Source organism: Tribolium madens, unplaced genomic scaffold (genome assembly GCF_015345945.1).
Source record: "Tribolium madens isolate multiple individuals breed KSU strain unplaced genomic scaffold, Tmad_KSU_1.1 Scaffold_20;HRSCAF=117;Tcas5.2_LG4, whole genome shotgun sequence".
NCBI lineage: Eukaryota > Metazoa > Arthropoda > Insecta > Coleoptera > Tenebrionidae > Tribolium > Tribolium madens.
This window is the reverse complement of record NW_025400985.1, coordinates 12439101-12462012: the sequence shown is the minus strand read 5'-3', so window position 1 is coordinate 12462012 and position 22912 is coordinate 12439101. Positions and strand designations below refer to the sequence as shown.

Sequence of the window (22912 nt, the reverse complement as noted above, 5' to 3'; positions counted from 1 at the left end):
CAATTGAATGTAAAGACCACAGACTAGAAGGTAAATAAATAAATAGAAGGTAATAAACGTTTATTCTTATTTCAATTTTTTTCAAATAAATTTAGTTTGTTATTGAGTTCAGMTATATTTGATTCTTCTACTAAAATAAATAAGCAAATTGTTATWATTTATTTATAATTATTAAAAACAGAATTCGAAAAAAAAAATAAATTTAGAGTTGCTTTTTCAATTCTTTTTGCTTTTCTGCTTCCTTTAACTTGTGGTTCAAATTTAACAATAACCTGGACAATCTGGAAAAATAGTTAGTACTGGTTCTTCTTCTAATCTTCTAATCTTTTTAAGATAAACTTTGACAAAATATGGATAAGCTGTTTCAATCTAGGAAAAATATGTTTTTTTTATGGTGGTTATAATTTTAATTATTTTTCTTTAGATTTACCGTATAACAGCCAGTTTTTATTTCACGAATTATATGTTTTGCTTCAAAATGTTTTTTACACACATGATCCTTAACAGTGAAAATACAGAATTTTTGGAATTATACGATTAAGCAACATTTTCCGTGGTAGGTATCGGAAATAAAGATAATTTTTCATTATTTTTAGCATAGCCACTTTTAAACTTGGACACACATTTTTTTCCCATTTCAGAATGTATAAACATGTATTAGAACAATATAAAATTGCTGAAGTAACCACCTCAGGTGCACTTTATTAGGCGGACTTTCGGAAACGAATGGCCCGCATACCGGGTGCGGCATCGGTTACGCCCATTGATAAATCGCRACTTCGAATTAATTAYAAYTGGCGATATTTCATATACATAACTAATTATTGATAGGGTATAATTTGAGAATTTTTCTAATTTTTTTTGATAATAAATGAATCCGTAACAGTTTTGTGTGTTTTATGAATACTTTCTGTTAATTTACCTAAGTTTTTACACTAAATGAATCTGTACCTGTTAGCGCCTCAAACTTTGATATCACAATCTCAAACTTTGACTTGGTTATCCAAATAATGGCTTTTTTTTTATTTAAACACACACCCGATTCGTGATTTATGACAAAATGGTATAATTTGCCAACAAAAAAATCATTTACTGGTAGCCGACCGCTTTAAAGGGTCTTTTTGTTGTAAACCTTGGAATCTTATCCCAATTGCAGTTCCCCATTGTCCCCTAAATTTACGATGGCACCAGTAGAAGGTCATAAATAAAAATGATTTTCAAAGTTAAGACGGAAAATTGCACTTAATTCAAAATTTAATTGGTATTTTTCTTTCTGATTTTGTAAACAATTGTAGGAAGTGAATCTGCGTAGGTCAGTATAAAAATTAGAATTAAACTTTTTGGGAGAAAATTACTTTTTATTTTTATTTTGGCTTTGTTTGTACATGAAAAATTACCAAAAAATTAGAGAATGTACCTTACTAATGCCCAGGCAAGTGTGAAAAAATTCAACAATTTTATTTAATTAAAGGTGGGGATTTTCTTTCTGGGCGTAACGGATGCCGCACCCGGTATATATATCATCCTTGTCTAAARATCGCGGCCACACKTCAGCCAACGCAGTGCATGCGYTCGCTGCATCACCTAAATATCTTACACCATGTTAACAGCTAATGGTAATCAAAATTGACAYKTTTTTTTAAATGTATACTTAGGGCTATGTATACTAATAAAAAATGTCCCTGTACTGTTTCGTTTTTATTGTTACAAATTTAAACGGATGATAGAATATTCAATTTTAAGATAAAAGTTTCTTTCCTATGAAGATATATCGTAATAGCTRCGCAAGGGAGCTATACCCCGTYAAAGGGGTGCTTCGTTTAATGGATTTTTTTCAATATTTCAGAAACTATCGYTTTATACACCCAAACGAATTCAAAAATAAAATGTCGAWWTTTTTTACTTAAAAGCGTCCAAACTGGGGGGTTTAGGGTAAAAAATACCTTAACTATTTTGGCTGTTGATTCTTGCCACTTTGAGCTACACAGTTCTAAATTTCATAATTTTTCACAAAAAATAGGTATCTTACGTTTTTTTTTTTGATATAACTTACCGTTTTTGAGTAAAATTGTTTAAGACGCCAATGATTAAAAATTTCGACAACTGATTTTGAATTCGTTCAGATTTTTATTTATTATAAATTATAAAAAATAAACATTAAACAAAAAAAATTCAAAGTGATAACAATTTAAAAAATCATAGTAATCAGTTCTCCCGATGACTTATCAGATCAGAAATGATAGTGATTTACTCATCCTCCATCACTATCCATTATTAAACCTGACTTTGACTGTAATGCACGCTGTAATTACTCGCTGCTATTGACAAGCAAACGATTATGCAATAAAAATCTCCCATGAGTAGTACTTAACTCATTTTTTTTTCGTTCACAAATTCGTAAAAAAGAACAAATAAAATGGAAACGACGGAAAACAAGCAAAAACTGGTTAAAATCCCACCCGATGGAGGTTATGGTTGGATCATAGTAWTCGCCAACGCTTTAAGCAACGTAAGTATTAATTGGGTTATTCAAATTATCGACTTTTTATGTAAAGTTAGTGCTTTGTGTAGTATTTGTGTTGGCAGTAGTGTGGCGCTAAGTTTAATTWTGTTTCAGTTCATTACAGTACCTCTGATTCATTGTTTCGGCCTTATSTTCAAAGATACATTCATCGAACTCGGCTTATCAGCGACTCAAGGYTCATTAATCATTAATTTGAATGGAGCTTTCGGAATGATGACTGGACTTATCAATGGTGTACTACTTAAAGTTTACGGGTGCAGAAAAGTTGCTTTTCTTGCCGCATTTTTACTTACAGGAGGAGTTGTACTTACCTCATTTTCCAAGAGTTTTGTTCACTTTGTTGTGTCTTACGGGCTCATAACTTGTAATAGTCACACTTTTGGGAAAAAAACTGATCTAAAGTTTGTTTTCTCGTAGCTTTGGGGATGGGTATGTGCCAATCAGCGTATGGACTAGCYCTGAATATGTACTTTAAARAAAAAAGAAACGTTGCGATGGGTTTTGCGGTTACTATAACCGGCTTAGGACCTATAATAATCCCTCAATTAATCGGTTTTTGATGACACAAAATGTTACTCTCATTTTCGGCGSTGTTTGTGCCCATGTTTTCATCGCGGCGATGTTACTACAACCGGTTGAGTGGCATATGAAAACCGAGRAACAAACAATCGAGCAATTACTCCCAGAAGTAGTAACAAAAACCGAAGAAACAGTTTGTGGACGACTCTTCAAAAACATAGTTAAAATGTTCGATTTGGACTTACTCAAAGACCCGATTTTCGTCAATATTATGATGGGCATGGCTTTGGCCATTTTCGCCGAATTAAATTTCACCGTTTTGACACCGTTCATGTTACAAGAATTCGGTTTGGATACGGCACAAACCGCAACTTTTCTTTCAACACTTGGAATCACGGATATCATTTTCCGGTTTTTTGCCCCTTACATCGGGAATTTTTTCACAAAACCACCACGACTCATGTATGCATACAGTCTCATTCTTCTAATTATCACCCGATTCAGTAAGTATAATAATAATAATGTGCCACCAATWTATTAAACCCAAATTGTAGCTTTTCTCATGTCGAACGACTTTTACCTCCTGCTAGTTATAGCTCTAGGTCTMGGAATTGCAAAAGGAATAAGAAAAGTCTACATGGGATTAGTGATCCCTGCTCATGTTCCTATCGAAAAACTAGCCTCTGCTAACGGAATGGAAATGATGATGAACGGATTTTGTATAAWAATTGGTGGTTTAGTTTTAGGTTTAGTTCGCGATGTWACGGGTAGTTACAGACTTTGTGTCGTCATAATGAACTGTGTTACCTTTACAACGATCTTAATGTGGTCACTTGAAGCCTTGATTGGCAAATGTAGGAAAAAGGAAAAGGTGTTTGACCATGGGATTCCTTTACAACAAGTCAATTCAAAAACCTAATTTTATTTATAAATCATACTGTATATTTTTTGTTAAATAAAATAATTATCTATCTATGCTAATTATCACATTCAAGCAGGTACTAACTAAAAAAATACCATTTGATTAATAATTATGTTTGATGATTTTTTTCGCGTAGAATATAATTTTTGTCGCTAAATCATTGTTCAATCTACATTTTAACGAAAAATAACCCACGATTCGAAAAACAATCATGAAAATGCAAATAATACCTAATTGGTATCGATAGTGCATAAGCGGTATTGCCATATCGCCCATAAGTATATCAGGACGGGCATAATGACAATAAATTTCGCCCTCACCGCAAGATAGAGGCGGTCTTTCGTAAAACAAACTATTACAAATACCAACAACACCGTTTCTAATATAAGTCAACGTCATTAATACCTTATAGAAGGGCTCGATAGAAGCCCTATAGCCCATACCGTACACGGAAAGAGCTAAAAGTGGTGCTAGGACCGAAGGCCCAACTACCGAACCATTAGTTATATTAAAAATGGAACCGATGCAATAACCTAAACCTTGAGACGTAATCCCAACTGCAAGCCCTGTTAAAGTAAACCCTAAAAACCTGTCAGTCTCCAAAGGCTGGTGTGTCATGAAATARACAATAGTTGAAAACATCATCCCCAAAATGATCTATAATTTACCCAAATCGTRAGAATTGACCTAGAGGGAGGAAAGTCGGTACTTACCAATGGTGGTAAAGTGACAACTGTCATGGCCGCATAATACGCCTTGAGTCCGTACCACCTATTAAAATATTCGCGTTTCATCAAACTCACTTCCAACGGAACTAAAATTTCTCATTTAGAAAAATCCACAAACAAGAATGACTTACACAAAAGCACCGGCATCATAACATGCGTGTACATAAAAAACACATTAATACAGACRCAATATTTAAAAATTGCGATCGTTTGTGCAGCGTCGTTCCCAATTCCATAGAAAATCCCACCGATTATTAAACCGGAGAGCAAATGATGGAAAAACTGGATGTAGAGTCCGAGACGATTCCGTCTCATTTGCAAAAACATGCGAGATAAGAGAATCGAAAATTGCACATTGAACGATGTGGGAAAATCGATATCGCTTTTCTGAATCACGACTTCAGTGGTGTCGTTATAAACACCATCGTTGGAGTATCCTTTCGCCGGTTTGTCGCTTTCGTAGCGTTCTTTCATGTTGACTTTTCCGTTTTGTATGGCCGTTTGAAAGCTTTGGATGAAGCTCGGTTGCGAGTGAATTAGTTCGATCACTGGTACAAAAAAAAATTATAATTGGTTTAATTTTTTAAAAAACGTACTGTAATCCGCCGGTGTGTTGTTTGAAGGGCAAGAGTGGCCGACGACGTTGAAAAATGGAACCAATTGGCTCGGAGAGCCGTTGTAAACACAATAGCCATTAGCTACAATGTATACCTGGAAAAAAACAAAATAAAATTAATAACGAAATAATAACTACAGAAATTTCGGTTTTTATTAATGAGAAAATTAACAGTATAGGCGAGGATTTGCATTTTAAATGAGACTAATTTTATATGCTAATTTTTGCAGACAGTAAAAAGTGTCGATTTTCAGGTTACCTCAGGAAAAGGCCTTGAATAATTTAGACGCTATTAGCTTTTTTTTGACCTGAGTCAAGGAATTCATAAGTTTTGCGCAACCGAAACATTTCCTGACCAAATATTTTCAGATTTTTGTAAACCAACGAGTTGTCATCGTCAAATACAACGTTATAAATAAAATTTTTATATGAAAATAAGTCAAAAAAATCTTTGCAAAACCGATTATCATAATTAAAGTTCAAACCAATTTTCAAGGAGAGCTGTTTTGGTAAACAACAAATTAATTTACCAAAACAGCTCTCCAAAATCAAATCTTGTTGTCTGAGATAAATGTATGATTTTTCCAAAGCAAATAAGACAAAATAGTTATTTATTGTAAGAGTGTGTTAGGTACCGTTTTATCCACGCAAGAATGTTTAACCGCGAGAACGTCAGTTCGAGCGGTTAATTTTCGTAAGTGGATAAGACGCGACTAACACACGACTGCAATATAACGTTTTATCCACAATCACAGGCCCAAATTATTCCAAACTTAAAAATTAAACTGACATTTAAACATCACGCCAAATGTGCTTTCGGTTAAAGGTAGTAAGCTGTTACGCGGTGCGCTGGTTACTAACAGTGGAATAAAGTTACTTTATTCCACTAGTGGATAAAGTGGTACTTTATACGCATCTAAAGTGTGGAATAAAGTCTCTTTATAGAGTGATTGTAGATAAAAATGTTTAAACGTTTTTTTTGAAGAAAAATTTCTGCAATGTGCTTTTGGTGATAAAAACAAGCTGCAAAAACCTTTTTAATTTTGATCAGTCTCAAGGAAATATTAATTTTTACGCAACCGGAAAATTTCCTAATAAAATATTTTCAGATTTTTGTAAAACATTGATTATCATCGTCAAACACAATGTTATAAATAAAATCGGTTTAGTATAAAAAATAAATCAAAAAAATATTTGCAAAACCGATATTCATAATTATAATTCAAATCGTTTTTCAATTTTCAAGATTAATTTTTTACCAAAACAGGTCTTCAAAATCAAATCCTTTTATCTTATWGAGATAAAGGTATAATTTTTGTTCAGTAGATAAGATTCCACATACAAAAACAACCTTTATTATTATTTTTTTGTAATTGAAAGTTTTATTAGAATAGGTGGAAAAATCCGGTAATTTCACCAAAGCTTTACAATTATTTCTCAAAAAAAAACAAATCTGGCTCGTGTACAAATCATACAAATATTTATTTATTCCGCAATTAACGTTAAAAAGAAGTTAAACAATTTATTACTTTTTGATAGACTACCGGTTTAATCATCCTTCACCGAAAAAAAAATTATAAACGCAAATAACAACATAAATCATGCAATTGATTAACTAATTACATCCGAGTTTTATATTAAAGGTCATTTTTTCCCGGATCCACATTTCGGAATTCAAGGACACTAACCACTCCAACGATGAAAAAACGAAGACACGTGTTTGACTATCCAAAAAATTTATATAAAAACCGGATGTACTTGAATAAATTTACCAGATATACATGAAATTCCTTTCAGGAATTATTAAATTCGCAATAATCGAGTAAATATTTATCTACAACTTTTGAGATAATATTTCTCAATTAATGAAAATTCGGAACGCATTGTCTCATTGTTCCACTTTCTTGTACTCATCTCAAGGCCACGAATACGCAATTTCTTGCGCAATTATTTCTAACATACCTGATCAAAATATTGAAAGATGGAAGCCGGAGGTTGATGAATGGTACAAACCACAGTTCGGTCCAACTGGCTGATTTTTTTCAGTAAATGAATACACTGGTTTATGGCAAAATTATCCAAACCACTGGTAAGAAACAAGAAAACATTTCGGTTGTGTCATTATTACAGACTTACGTCGTTGGCTCGTCCAGGAAAATCACCGGAGGATTATTAACTAGTTCAAGAGCAACACTTAACCTTTTACGTTGACCTCCTGATAGATGTTCACTTAGAGTATCCACACACTTTTCCAGCCCCAGAAGATCAATCACTTCGTGAATCACAGCCAGTTTATCACGATATTCGATATGGGAGCCTAGTTTGAGACAAGCAGCATATATCATCGCCTCTTTGACTGTTAATCTTGGTTGAATGCAATCCTCCTGCATGATATACGAAGACAATTTGTTGAAAATTTTCATATCTCGAGGCCGATCGTTGATTTTGATCGAACCTTTGACACCTCCGGTTCTGTAAAATTCCCTCAGTGATACCAACATAACCAAGAAGGATGATACCTACACGCAACCGGCGAGGATGTTCAGTAGGGAGCTTTTTCCGGCACCGCTTGGGCCCAAAATCGCTGTGAATTCGCCGCAACGAAATTTTCCGTTCACAGAATTCAAAATAGTCCTCCATCCTGGAAAAAAATTACCTCATTAGAACTAGACTTGATGACTTGAAAATTCAATAAAAAAAACAAGTGCGACAAGTGCATTAGTGCCAGACAGCAATTATATTTATTTATTGATTTATGTTTATTTCTCCTAATTGGCATTTTTTTACTCAACTCATCGGCGAAATTGTTTTTTTACAACTTCCTTCATTAAAATTTTGCTTTGTATTTAAATGTAGTCTTCATGCTAGACACGTAAGTTGCCTTCAAGGCGAACTCGGGTTAAAACGGACATGATTTCAATCGAATTGTGATTACAATTGTATGAAAAAATAAACATGTTTTCGACGGCGACCGTGGAAAAACTCCTTTGGACATTCTCGTGATCGACTCCACAATATGATTTCACTCACATTCGAGGAAACTCCAAGATAAAAGAGTGAAAGATAAGAATTTGTTTATAGTGGACTTTGCACAGGCGAATTTTTTTTAAATGTTCTTATGAGTCTTTGTTCTCTCATTATGCAACACGTGCCAATTTGAGAATAATAAATAAATTTCCGTATATTTTTTTTTTATTCCGATGATTACTTGATGTCGTCGTTACGAGCAAAATAAAGCACAAACAAACAATTATTCAATTGTACAATATTAAGTAAATGTTTTTTTAATAATTATTTCGACGTTGCATAAGTACGGTCAATGGGACTTTAATTAAGTGTTAATTACAAACAATTGTACATTTCAAAAGAATTCTTCCAACGACTAATCTAATCTAATGGTAATTATGGGAAAAACACTAATTACAACCAAACAATTAAAAAATACAAATGGTTCAATTGACCATTACGGAACAAGATTAATTAAATTTGAGAATAAATTAATGATGATTATTAAGGTCAAATATTTTGGGCAGTTGATTCAATTTCAAGTTCACTGATTATGATATTTCATATTTTGCTATGTAACTATGTTAACCTTTATCAAGGGCCAACYTGACCGGAAAAATATTTAATCCGAAGCAAAGTAGATTCAAGGCTTCAAGATATTTCAAACCGATCGTATTTACTTACTATTTAGCAATTGCAAATTAATTATAAGGTACGATGCTCTAACGGTAATACGCTTTCTCTAAGTTTCCATTAAAATTTAATTTAGATTTCAAATTTGCGAAATTTCCAAAATTAACAAATCGTTTTGACGTATAGAAAGTGCGACAAAAATGGTCTTTGTTGAAATTCCTCAGCTTCCTACGACATAAAATGACGTAATTTTCAAATGAAATGACCTTAATTGAAATCAATGCAATCTATTAAACATAAATAGAACGACAAAAATTGAAACATTTGGGAAATCCACTTATCACCTTATCAAAAACTATTTAGTGGATGTGTGGAAAATTAAAAAAAAAACTTATTTACTATTTTCGTCACCTATTCCAACATTCGAATGTTTAAACGCGTACAAATTACTTCTTTGTTTGTCTGATACCATTTTTTATTCAATTCAAGCCATTTTTTGTTTTTTATCTCTCAAATTATTAATTCAATAAAATGATAAGAAAGCGAAAAAATAGGTAATAAAAACAAACTCATGCGACAATCAAGCAAAAAAAWTTTTTTCWCACTTTTGAAAATCCAAAAAACTCACCCCCCTTAGCGTTACTGTCCCTTATCGAGTACTTCAAATCTTGAAATTCGACATCCAATTTTGGTCTTTTCGCAATTCGGTTYAACTGTTTTAACGGTTTATCCCTTAGAGGTATTTGGACCTCCTCTCTGGCCATTTTCACGTCCATTACTGAACACCAACAACAACGGAAAGCGCACAGCAATCGCGAAACGTCCCTACTATAGTGTTAAATTTGAGCGAGGAAACCTGCACGCTTTCACTGAACAATGTATAGTAAACTGAACCTTTCACGATTCGACTCCTGCCTTAAATCAGCGTTTACATCAAATTTCGATGATTTGCGGAAACGGTGTGACAATGACCATAAACTTGCACTTCTTGCAAATGATGGCCTTGACTCTTCTATGTAGTTTKCGAGCCAACTGGTTTTACCTAGACCGATTAGAAAATTAAGGCTGTAAATTGAGCACAATTCGGCCAAGTTTAACATCTTTGATAAAAGCAGCATGCAAAATTTTCCAAGAGAATTAAATTGAGATCAAAAGTGCACGAGAACAGTTTGATATCAAAAATTCAAGAGCTAATCTCAGTTTCAAATTGTCACACTAGGAAAAACTATACAAACGTATCCTCGAGCGAATTGACACTTTTTTTCACGCTTGGAAAGTATTATCTAAATATCGTTAAGTCAATAAAATAACTTTCTTTCCACTGATCATACTCGCAAAATTTTTATCAGATTTTTAATGATATAAAAAAGATTAAAAAACCACTTTTATTGTATCAAAATGTTATTCAACAATAAATTACTGCATTATAACCCAAAATACAAATAAAAAAGTCCCGGGTGATTTAAACCAGTATCCGTGAAAACCCAAAAGAGATAATGACATAATTGGATGAAGGACATTTTGACACAATTTTTTTTTTCTTGTTGCAAAATTTTGTTACGATATTTGCTTTTAATTTGTTCGCATCGTTAACTTTAAAAATGAAAGTGGTAATATTTCGAAACTTCTAGAATTCTCTAGAAGTATTGAAAAAAAATCATACACATTTGTGCAATCAATAAATTTATTTTCGAATCATAACTTTATTTTTCTTATTACAAAATTTAAATGTATGCAACGTTGCTATATATAATGTATTATTAGTTGCATACTTGACTTATTTATTTCTAAGTTTGCTAAAAAACAACAGTCTTAAGTAATTTGGATTTGCAAGATTTGAAAAATCAGTTTCTCTCACATATCGACACCCATATAAATCCAAATATTTACAAAACTTATCGTTAGTTTTTTCAAGAATAATGTCATAATGTTTCTTTACAAAAAAATCGGGAAACCGATTAACAATAATGTTCAACACTTGATAGAAAATGTCCGAACCTTTACTGTCAATCAAACATTTATAAAACTTTTCGTCTTCAAAAATCATGACTAGGTTCAAATACACCACAAAATTCTTCTCTCTATCTTGAGATTTTTCAACAATCTTTGACAAAATCTTCAACATTTTAACTAAAACACTGCCGTCTTCACAATTTTTCAAAAGTAGGGCAAAAATCTGACTCAAAAACGCCAAACTTCCGCACAAAATCTTTACTCCGACAGTGATTTCACAACAAGCCTCAAACACTTCCAAAATTAAGAATCTCGTATGTGTGTCACAAACACTACTCGAACACAATTCCGAAATTAACTTAAATCCCATCGACCTCAATAGCGTTGTAAAATCCTTGTCATCCCTCAAACCGTCCCTCAAAACCTCCAGAATGAAATTCTTGTGTTCCCGGGAATTCACATGAGGACTGTGCAAAAACGTGTAAAGTTCCGGAATCCCGGAAAAATCTAGTGAATCCTTCGCGGCCAAATACTGAGTCAAGGGCACGTACATAACATCGGTCGGTTGTGCCAAAACCAGTGCCGTTCGTGATAGAAAAATCCCAACGAAATTGTTTATTTTGAAATCTTCAAGCACCACAATTCCCTTACAAATTGCCTCGATAAATCGCAACCACAATAAGTTGTCTTTTCCGGTCTGTTTCGCCTCCAAATGAAAGTAAAAGCGTTGCAAAACATGACAAGTGGCCAATCTTTGGGACTTGTCACCACGAAATCCAGTAAGGGCCAAAGCTAGCGCTCCGGTTTTGGTAAAACGGTAAGTGGCAACCGGATTTTCCGGTGACAAGATGTGGATAAACATAGGTAGAAAGTAGTCAAGGTCGTAGGAATTCCGACCTTGTGGATTGTTTATCGTCGAGATGATTGTACCAAGATGGAGATTATTCAAAATATCGGCCATTTTTGGTTGTCGCCATAGCACTTTCTGTATGTCTGAACGGACCGAGTAGTGGGAAGCGGCGGCGCGCCCCCATAGAAAAGGTTTAAAATCGAAAAATTGCGTTTGCTCGGCGCGCGCCTCGTACCTAAAATATAACAAAATTTACTCTTGGGCAAACGAGTTTTTCTGTACTCACATTTTTAATAAATGTAGAATAATTTTATCGGACTTTGTGGCCTTGTAGGCCGATAAAAGCACCGGAATGTGAGACCTTTCCATGAATTGGGACCACTTCTTGCACAAAATTAGCCACAAATTTGCAATTTCTTCATGAGAGTCACTTAAGACAACATCCAAAAAGTGCGAATGTGACAATAACATTTCCAAAATCAATTTTCCCTCACCTTCCCCAATGCATAACTGGACCAATTGTGACAAAATCTTGACCAAAACAAAATCCCCACTGACTCCATACTTGAGACAAAGTTTGCAAAACATTTTAAAAGTTTCATTCGAACTCAGTGAGGTCAAATCAAATTTTTCCTTCGGAATTTCATTTAAAAAATCGTAAAAAATTTCACCAATCTCGGCCAAATTCTCCACACTTTTTGTCCCACTTTTTTGCTTCAAGAGATTCATCAGCAGGTGAATCAATGTCATAATAATGTCCCCCAAGACTTTCTCGTTCTTATCGACWTTATCGTAACGTTTTTTCAATAAATAAAAATGAAACAATTCACAAGTCTCAAATTTCTGGATTTGAGACCCAGTATCACACTTCATAAACTTCTCGATTAAAATTCCAACACTCTGATAGTGATTTTGAAAATGTTGACCGGCTTTATGCGGTTTTTGCAACGCTTTAATTACGTAACTTTCACATTTATTGAAGATTTTTTCGAGCAAAACATCATCACATTTCTGAACTACGACATCCAATAAAAAKAGAATAAAACTTCGCTTTGAACAAATCACGTCGAGGTTGTTTTCAAARTTTGARAGAATTTCCGACTTTCGGTCCAAGAGAAATTCACAAAGCRAAAGATTGTCTTTATTGAATTCGGTCAKTGAGACCAAACTAYCGAATAGTTTACTTTCAACACCTTCAAGATTGTGTGGAAAAACTTTCAAATAGTTTAAGAGAGATAACGACAAGTTATGCGAATTGGGAACTTGTTTCTSGAGTAAGTTTTGCAAAATTTGTGACAATTTTCCGACAGTTTCGTTACTCAAAGGTTGCAAATTCGAATCGTTTTCAGACATCCGATCTAAACAATAACACGCAATGAGAAAAAAACGCTTAGTTTCCAGCGAATTTACGAATTTTTCGAGCAATTTGCGACATTGTTCGTAACTCAAAGTCACAGTCTCGATAATTTCGATTGAAAGTGTCGCATTWTCGTATTTGTCACTTTTACGAAAAACTTTCRAAATGACTGAAACTATTTTACGACGAAAATATGCCAAATACTCATCGATGTTTCTATTTTTCGCACCTTTAATCACGATGAGGATTAATTTTGTTAAAAAATCGTTCGAATCGAAGAGAGTWAAATTACGTAATAAAATTGGATTTCCCAATATCGTTTTAACGTAACGATCATCGAAAGTATCATCAGATATTGAACCAATAACAAATTTGAAAGTATTTTTTATTTGATTTTCTTTTAACATATCTGCTTTAATTAAATTTGTTATGTAAAATATGGCACACTGTAATAAATTCAATTTAAAGTTCGGATACAAATCACAGGTAAAATTCTCTAAGTCCTGGTTGAGAAAATCATTCGAAAACTTGTGAAACTCTTCTAGAATTTTTCCTTTACATTTGGGCAGATTTGTAACCACCAAATTACTCCAATTGTTGATATATTCCAACAAATCACTTGATAAAAATTCAAAATTTGACACGATTTTAACAAAAGCGTTTGCATCCACTTGCAAATGAAACAAATTCAAAATAACAAAATTGAAATAGTTTTTCAACGACTTGGAGACACCATCAATCCCCAGCAAAAGCGGACTAAAATTGCCCCCCTGAAACTCAAACAATTTTTTATTAAACTCGCTCGAATTCTCGTCAATTTTTCTGATAAGAGAACAAACAAAATTCGCTACGTTTTCATCGTAACTTTTCAAATTCAAAACTCCATCAATCCAGAGATCAATTTCAGGCAAAAACCCATCAAATAATCCCGTATTTTGTAAAACCTGAGTCAACACTTCCAAAACAGTTGAATCTTTACTTTTGTAATAAATTTCAAAAGAAAACAAGACAACCATTTCAAATAAATCGGTTTTAGGCCGAAACAGGGCCGGCTCCAAATTCAGGAAAAATTTAACAACCTTGACTTGCAATCGACGCGAATTTTCCAACGTTTCGCATTTAGTTAAGAATTGTTTCAGGTCGACAGTAAAAGAAAACTCTTCTAGGACATTCGGACATAGACATTTGTATGTCTCTAGCAAATCCAGAGCCGTATCGAGGTAATCACAAAGAGACAAATCGTCATCTTTTTGGTCCCATTCATTCAAAATTAATTCAACATCGGGAAAATTTCGCTGAATGTGGTTCGACAACGACGCTTTCAACACGTCTTGGTCAACATTCCAGGTTTTTGACCAGTTTAAATAATTCTCAACCGATTTGGCCATTTTTAAACACAAAGACATTACATGATACTTGACAGAGGGTTGCTCAAATGTGCGATTTTGCGGAATTATGGTTTTCAAAACCGGTAAAGGCGCGGATAAAATAGTCACTATTTGGCCGATCTAAAACAACAAATTAGTTTCATCACAAGACTTCACTCAAATTACCTGATAAACATTTAAATTGTTTACACAAGACTCAATACAGTCGGGTTGAAGCTCGTCGAGGAGTGTTTTCGCAAATTTGATTGCATTTAACCACTTGACGGTCATCCGAGGCTGAAGAAACTGCCTCAAATTCAACCACATTGTCTTCGAGAGGTCCGGACAAGCCTTGCAAATTTTGGTAACAAGTTCCCCGGCGTATGAGTGCTCCCAGGGCCGGTCTAGACTTTCCAGRACCGTATACACGAGTGAATTTTGACGTTTCCCCAAACCGACAAGAGGGTCTTTGAAAATCACACCGTATTTATGCGAAGTGCACAAAACCAACAAAAAAGAATGAACGGCTTCGCTCACTTTAGACTTATCAATATCGTCAACAAAAACACTTTTGTTTTTCTTTTTTTCGGTTAAACCGGCCGGTCCTTTCCAATTATATAAATTGACAATGTCTCGTACTACCGGTGTACTAAAAGTCTTCATTTTGACCGTTTTCGAAACGAAATTATTTTCCAAAATGTGATTTTTCATCGCTGTTAAAACCAAAACAACAACATCGACTTTATCGTACAACAAACCGTTCACAATACTCGTCATAAATCCTTTTTTTTCTAAAAGTACCGAAAGAACGGGAAAATGYCCATCAATTAAAAACGCGGTTAGAAAATGTATAAAAGCCGACCGGACTTCACTCTTCCCTTCGCTCGCTTTCGYCAACAATTCCACATTGGTTGGATTAAAATTAACATGTAGTAAAATATCCTTCGCTAAAACCACCGAAAACGTAACAATTGTCGTTAAAAGTCGCAATGCGACCACACGTTCCCTCGTACTCGAACTCAAACCTAACATTTTATTGATTAAAGTAACATAGGTGTTGAGCAAATAGCGACAAGCTTCGAAAGCCCCGTTCTGATATTGGGGTAACTTCGACCCGATTTGTAACAAAATCGTATTTACGACGTCAAAAACTAACACGGGGGAGACTACCGACTCGCCTTCCATCAATTGGAGGATTTCTAAGGCACTACCTCCGGCATCCAAGTATCCCTTGATGAAGTCCTGTTTGGAGTCTTCGACACATTGAGAAAATCCCTGAAGGGCTTCGCAAAAATCACAAAATTGATTCGGGAATGYCAAAAAGACCTACCTTGGATGGTTTCACCGGTTTTTAACCGTTTTCGGAAGTCCTTACCGGATAAACTTAACCTCATTTTTTTAATCGGAAGTGTTTCAACCGGCGATAGAGGCCTTTTTGACGCTTCAGGGGCTACATTTTGTGACTYTAAGTCGTCTCCCATCTCCTTCGTTCTTAWTTAATAAAAATAAAAAACACAAATTGATCACCTTTCGAAAACAATAACACGTGTTCTGTCAAATGTCAAAAACAAGACAGAAAAGTCAGAAACAGTATTCGGATGATAATGTAGTTATCTACATCAACAATGTGTATGTTTAGTTGCCTATGTTAATTTTATTGGAGAATAAAWATGCATAAGAAATGATTAATTGAGTGTGAAATATGAATTTGTCGTTTTTTTGCAATCTCAACAAATTTATTACACATAAAAGTCGACCTCTGATACATTTGTTGTAATAAAAAGTGATTACATAAATACATATTGTTCCGACCACAAAAAAGCTCAACTTTCCCAACACACAATTGCAATTACCTCTGCAATAACCCTTCAAACCTTGAAAAATATCTACAACAAATAATTACGAAAATCGATTTCAATCAATTACTTCATATTCATATTTCACCAACTATATAAAGCCCCGATTTTAACACTTTGAATCAAATCATTCGAAATGTTGTTCCGATTGGTTTTAATTTTTCTCCCTTTAATTTTCGCTTATAAATCCGAATTCGGTAAACAATTCGACGCTTTGCAATTCTCTTCCGGGGGTGAAAAAGCCTCCAGTGGTTACCTCGGCCACCACCAGACCCACGATGGGGTGCAAGGCCACCACGCCAAAGAAAACCATCAAAAACACTACGCCGAAAATCAAGGTCAGAAAAAAGGCCATAACCATCAGGATGGTTATTACGCCGACCATCATCAAGGCCATAAAGGTCGCAACGGCTACCACTACGAAGACCACGGTAAATACGCCAAAGGCCACAGCACGAAAGGCCACCACAATGTACACAAACTCGACGAATACAAGAAAAACACCGATTTCTTCGATGAAAACAACGACGAAGGGTTCGAGGAGAAGCACGGAGGGTACGAATTGACGCGAGCGGTTGCAAAAGGCGGCCATAATTCTGGGGGACACTTCAAAAAARGTCACGAGAGCGGGAATTACGGCCTTGTGGGTTTCGTCGATAAAGGAGCGCATTTTTTCAACGATCAAGGACACAAAAAAGCACAAGGAGATGAAGGATACTATGGGAATCACGCGCAATTTGCCAAACATGGAGCACAAGATGGGTTYAAAAAATTCGGATTTAGTAYTAGTCACGTGTTGCAATAATTTTTTATTTATTTTTTATTTGAATAAATGTGTTAAGTGTTGGTTTCATTGAATGGATATGTGTTTAATTTAGTAAGGTCGTAACTCACCCATAACCGAATTGACAAATTTATTAAAAAAATGCTAAACAAATCAAATAACTCAATTTTTTACTGTTTTTAATAAAAAATTAATTTACATAGAGAAGACAAAGTAAATAAATTAAAATCTTGGAACTTAGAATCATTAAAATACACTTATGTGTCTAGAGCACACTACACTCATTATRCATGTAATACATCTTCAATAACAAGAAAAGTTTATTTAATTTTATGAAATGTTTGCTATTTTCTAGTTCTTAAAATAGTACAACGAAGTATTTTTTATTTAAAGATTCTTCAAGTAAAAATAATTTATKCCAAATGGCTTTACAGTTTCATACTTGACTCAAACAGGTTTTCTAATGAAAAAAATATTACTCTTACATTTATTAACATTTACACTAAGCGCCACAAAAAACGAAACAGAAAACAGTTTATTTAACCACTTTTGCAAAAATAATGAAATGAAATCTGGTTTATAATTCCATAATTTAATTTAATTACTTATCTTAAAATCTAGTTTATTCATGTCCACTACTGAAAGGTCTTTTTACATGTACTCGTAGTACAGCTTCAATAAACACGAAAAGTTTATTCAATTTTATGAAATATTTGCTATTTTCTGGTTCTTGAAAAAGCAAATTTTTTTATTTAAAGATTCTTCAAGTAAGAATAATTTATTCCAAATACCTTAACAGCTTCATTGTTGACTCAAAAGGGTTTTCTAATGATAAAATATTACTCTTACGAGTACATTTATTAATTTTTACACTAGAGGCTATAAAAACTGAAACAAAAAACAATTTATTTGACCAATTTTGGCCATTTTTTTCAAAGATGAAATAAAATAAAATTCATTTCCAAAAATGAAATACCTAAAATCTAGTTTGTTCGTGCCTACTCCTGGAAGGTTTGTTTTCTTATCATCAATTAACGTTTTATATGTGTCTGCTTACCAAATATGTAGTAAAAAAAGTTGTACATGTTAGTGATTACGGAAAATTACACAATTTTGATATTTTAGTAATAGTATAATTAAATGTTTTATGTTATTTGAAAAAAAAAATCCTTATCATATTCCACGTAAGCAGAAAATCATGATAAGTGACATAATTATTGTTACACATTTACGACATTAAAACAGTGACATTGAGTGAAAACTTCTTGATTAAGACGACTGATTCAAAGAGTTTTGAACTCAATTATCTCAAATTTAACCATTAATTTCGATATTCGTCGCCGAAATTAATTCTAATGACCATGCAATTAAATTTTTTCAGATGTCCTATAGAGGACATGCTTTTATTAAATACTAATAACAATAACWCATACAGAGTGAATAAAAAGTATAAAACCAAACGTCTTTTGCTTGAACTACTTATTTTTTGAAAAAACTAATTCATGAATAGTAAAATACTATAAAAATGTGACGTTTTATCAAAAATACAATTTTTCACAATTTCCTTTTGTTTTTGAGTTCTGCAAAACTTTTAATTTTTTTTGGTGGTGGTAACTGGTAAATGGTAATGGTAAATGGTAACCCGCTAGAAAACTGTATTTGATCTAAGGATTACAGCTATTTACATTTAATTCAATTTCTATCGAAAAAAAATTCATATGAGTTGACAAAAAAAATCGCAAAAAACACGATCATGTTTCATAGTAAGTACTGTAATTTTTAGTAATTATTTTCTGAAGGCAAATATGATTTCGTTCCATTCTTTTTATCCGCCTATAAGGATCTTAAATAACACAGAAACAAATTCCGATCATTATTGTAATTTATTTTGTTTCCATTACGCACAATTTATTTTGCTATAAATCATCATTTCAAAACGTAAACAGAAATGAGTTATACAGATTCACTATTCCTGCAGGACACTTAATTTATTTATTAAAAATCAGTCGCAGTATTTACTAATTCACACCAAAGTGTCAAAAAATCAAAAATGTTATTCCAAGGTTGCCACTTTTAATTCAGTGTTCTAACGTTCAATTATCACATTTGCAAAATATAGTTGTTTTTTTTTTCTTACCACGAATTTCAATTAAATTTCAATTAAAATTACCGTCTAGAAGAATCTTGACGGAAAAATTCTCGTCTATACGTACATAAAACAATTCTGTTTACCCACACGTAAACAATTCATTTTCCTTCCACGAAAAAATCGAGTGGCGCATTGCAAGAATTTTTTATAAGTAGCCTCCGATGTATTAATACAAATGTTTTTCTTCTATAAATATCGTTCATTATCGGCAATAACCAAACAAGCCGCCGATATTTGATAAGCCATCCTACATACAATTAGTGTCATTCGTTGTTGATACGCGATGGTTGATATTCCAAAATTCCGTCAAATTGCGACCACCTGTTCCCCCTTACTTTATTAAACCGTGTTGGTCGTTGCTTGGGCATGGTTTAGTTCGCGACGTACCAACGTTACCACCACACACAGACGAATTTATCACCCATCACCGAGTTGCAGTTGTCGCATTTTTTTTTTTTAAGTGCGTGAATGTGTGCATGACAAAATGGACGTAGGCAGAACGCTATTTTTGCAACTACCCAAAGAAAAAACCATCGATATCGAATTTGAGAATGTCACATATTCGGTTCCCCAGGGACGAAAAGGTAGCTCAATTTTTTTTTCTCACAATTAATCATAACATAACATAATGAATACACAGATACGGATTAATTATTCCACTGATTTTTTGTCTTGAAAAAATAAACAGAAGGTCAATGTTAACGGAATTAGAGTATTTTTCTGTAAATATCCACATCAAAAGTTCAAGTAGTGTTATCTTTGTGCAATTTTTGAGATAATGTTGGGTCACCCTGTGCAAAATTGCTACGATCTCGAGACTTGACAGGGGACACTAAATTATCCACAACTAACGCAAGAAAATAGGCATAAATTACCTTTTCCTATTTTTTCAGGTCAAAATTATTTTGCAACTGCTTCATTGTCTTATTTTCACATGTAGCATGTCAAACATTTAAAAAATTATTATTGTTGTAAATAAAAAATATTTTTAGCGCAATTACACGTGATAATTATCTTTTCAATGGTGACACTTTAGATTAGTATTTCGAAATCTTTCCACTTCACGTGCATTTTTTTGACCTGTTATCAAATACTAAACAATTTTCGAATAAAGTGACCTGTGACTTTGACCTCAAGTTGACAACACCGACAATTGACGTTTGAATGAATGACAGTTTATGGTACCAACTTAMTTTCAAAGTAATAGGACACTTGGGCAGAAAACTGGATTTGAAACCATTTTCTTTTCACTTTAGCAAGTTTAGTCGGGAAAACCTGTTTGAAAACATAACTCTTGTTAATACTAAAAATGACTAATTTAAATGTTTGAAAATAAAACAACTCATTATAAGCCACAATTAGGTGCATTTTTATGAAACTACTTAATTAAACAAATGAAAATTACACATTATTAAAATATGATAAATCCTATAAATGACAAAATAATTGTTGTGTAATTTTTTATGACATAATGTTAATATATAGTTATTGAAATTTTCTTTTAAGTAATGTTTATATCCTTGATCCTGAGTAAATTAACATTTATGACAAAATTACTTTGAAAAAAGTCGCTCTAAAACTCAATCACAAATATGCACGATAAAATTTTATGGACTCTAATTAAGTGATTTTTTCAAGTGGTAAAGTCCAAAACGCGTCCTTGAGTATCAATTAAAAAAAAACGTGCAATGAACCTGTCAATCCCAGAGAACACAAAATCCATTTCCGCCATTCTTCCATCTTCCCTGAGACCGGTTGAGGTTTTTTCTCGATTTCAAACCGGTCGCAAAACGTGTGTATTTTTCCCGCAATGATAAAGTTTTCTTGACCTGAATCTTGAACCCAAAAAATTGGCAACAGATCCAGGGCTGCGTTTGCAGCCCCAAAGGTTATTGCCTTGGTTGAGTGAACTCTGACACTACATATCATGAGGAAATGCTCTAGTTTCCAGTCGGTACGTTTCATCATTGATCAATCAGAGATTTCAACAAAAAAGTCTAATTACTTTGTTTACGATTTTCCTATTTATTTCCCTATTTTTTGTTCTCACTCATTGAGTGTCTCGATTCTGTTATTTTGAACTTTGCTTTTGCATACCGTCCGATTCCTATAATTTGTGTTATCGTCGTTTATCGGAGCAATAATAATTTGTAAGAACGAAAGAACTATCGAGGTCATTTATGCTAATTGTGTCAACGATGATAATAGTCCACCCTTGACGGAGATGTCCGAAAAAATCTTTCATAATTGATAATGTGCAAATAAACCTGACCCACATTGTGATAAGATTTTTCCGGAATTTGAAACGCAGTTGGTGGTTTTACACCTGATTCATATAAAATGTATTTTTTCCGGTAATTAGAGAATCACTGARAAACAAAACCAGTACCTGATTATTTACATTGCAAATTCATCTGTTAACATTTATCAAATTACGATAGCATTTATTGAAGGTCGAGACATGCAATAATTGTTCAACAAATCGTGAGCCTAAGACAAAAATTCATTGACTTTTTGACACCAACGACACGTAACACCGAAACCATTTACATAACTTTCCGCCAGTCATTCCTAGCCTACATAATAAAATGCGAAAGAAAGTTAAACCGAGACACGTTTTAGATTAAACAACAATTATTTTGGCCTTGCTCTAGGTCTAGGTTAAAATATYATTTAAACGAAATTCGTCTCGTTTCAGGAAGGAAGCAAATTGTCAAAGGCGTGTCTGGAAAGTTCAAATCGGGCGAGTTGACGGCCATTATGGGACCTTCCGGAGCAGGAAAAACATCCCTACTTAATATCTTAACTGGATTTCAGTAAGTTTCCACAAAGGAGCTCCAATTTGGAAATTCTATTCGTTATTTACTCATTACGATCCTATCGAAAAACAAACAATTTCTTAATTGGGATGGGTTTCTCGACTTAACCCTGGTCTCAAACCCGAAAAAAACCCAACAACACAACAATCTGAAAATGGGCCATTAGCTATTAGACCTCTCGCAAGGCTATCATTAGAGGTCGAAATGTTATCGCTTTGAAAAGGTGAACCAATTCACGATGAACCAGTTAAAAAACAATTGCAACAGAGGATCCGAAACAAGATTATCGGTTCGGGGTCCAGTCAAAACAAACGCCGACTTTTAAGCAATAAAATTATAAAAACAATCCTTTTTTATATTATTATTACATTTAACATGAGATCATTCGAACTGGATCAGCCATGGGGCAATTTTAAACGCAAAATCACGCGATAAATACGTTTGCAAACTCTCGATAATCAGTGATTTTTTTATTTCAATGCCGAAAAACAATGTTAATCCACTCGAAATAGATTAGCTGGCGAAATTTGGACCCGCTACTAAAGTTAAAAGCAGTTAAAAATGCATTCATGAACAAAAAAAAAACAAGAAAAATAAAAAATTCATCAGACTACAATTTACATTTCGCAAACAAAAACTGTAAGATTGACTTTTTTTACAGAACAAAAATTGCAACTTGCATCATAAAAAAACTACAAAACACAAACATTTTAGTATTTCATTTTTTCCAAAAACCTGCTACATACTAAAATTCTCAATTGAAAATGTATTAAAGTCAATTCCTTTTTTTTTTCAAAACAACAAGWTCCATAAAAAATTAAAACGAAGA

The 22912-nt window shown here is 33.5% G+C and overlaps 4 protein-coding genes across 5 annotated transcripts in view; 3 read left to right on the top strand and 1 right to left on the bottom strand.

The window, feature by feature from the left end:
- Positions 1-4012, top strand: part of LOC123005695 (monocarboxylate transporter 13-like) — a 10258-nt gene extending 6246 nt beyond the window's left edge. Inside the window, 5 exon segments of the mRNA XM_044399559.1 lie at positions 2407-2509; positions 2618-2888; positions 2942-3076; positions 3079-3546; positions 3598-4012. Of these exon segments, the coding sequence (XP_044255494.1) occupies positions 2417-2509; positions 2618-2888; positions 2942-3076; positions 3079-3546; positions 3598-3962 (1332 nt within the window). The 5' untranslated portion in view covers positions 2407-2416 and the 3' untranslated portion in view covers positions 3963-4012.
- The window catches only part of LOC123005220, a 25004-nt gene continuing 6037 nt past the window's right edge, over positions 3946-22912 (bottom strand). Inside the window, exons 3-14 of the mRNA XM_044398878.1 lie at positions 15806-15966; positions 14662-15758; positions 12038-14616; positions 10730-11986; positions 9577-9776; positions 7833-7950; positions 7446-7781; positions 7272-7395; positions 5290-5404; positions 4825-5241; positions 4679-4779; positions 3946-4622 (exon numbers count right to left, since the gene is read on the bottom strand). Coding sequence (XP_044254813.1) covers positions 4068-4622; positions 4679-4779; positions 4825-5241; positions 5290-5404; positions 7272-7395; positions 7446-7781; positions 7833-7950; positions 9577-9776; positions 10730-11986; positions 12038-14616; positions 14662-15758; positions 15806-15966 — 7060 coding nt within the window. The 3' untranslated portion in view covers positions 3946-4067. The remainder of the gene's footprint in view (positions 4623-4678; positions 4780-4824; positions 5242-5289; positions 5405-7271; positions 7396-7445; positions 7782-7832; positions 7951-9576; positions 9777-10729; positions 11987-12037; positions 14617-14661; positions 15759-15805; positions 15967-22912) is intronic.
- On the top strand, positions 16454-17188 carry LOC123005696 (histidine-rich glycoprotein-like). Its single transcript, XM_044399560.1, has one exon. It carries the CDS (start codon positions 16468-16470, stop codon positions 17134-17136), a length of 669 nt encoding a protein of 222 aa, XP_044255495.1. The 5' UTR covers positions 16454-16467; the 3' UTR covers positions 17137-17188.
- LOC123005694 (ATP-binding cassette sub-family G member 1-like) overlaps positions 19504-22912 on the top strand; it is an 8997-nt gene continuing 5588 nt past the window's right edge. Inside the window, exons 1-2 of one of the 2 annotated variants that reach the window (XM_044399557.1) lie at positions 19504-19848; positions 21963-22080. In XM_044399557.1, coding sequence (XP_044255492.1) covers positions 19749-19848; positions 21963-22080 — 218 coding nt within the window. In that variant the 5' untranslated portion in view covers positions 19504-19748. The remainder of the gene's footprint in view (positions 19849-21962; positions 22081-22912) is intronic. The other variant, XM_044399558.1, reaches the window with a different exon arrangement.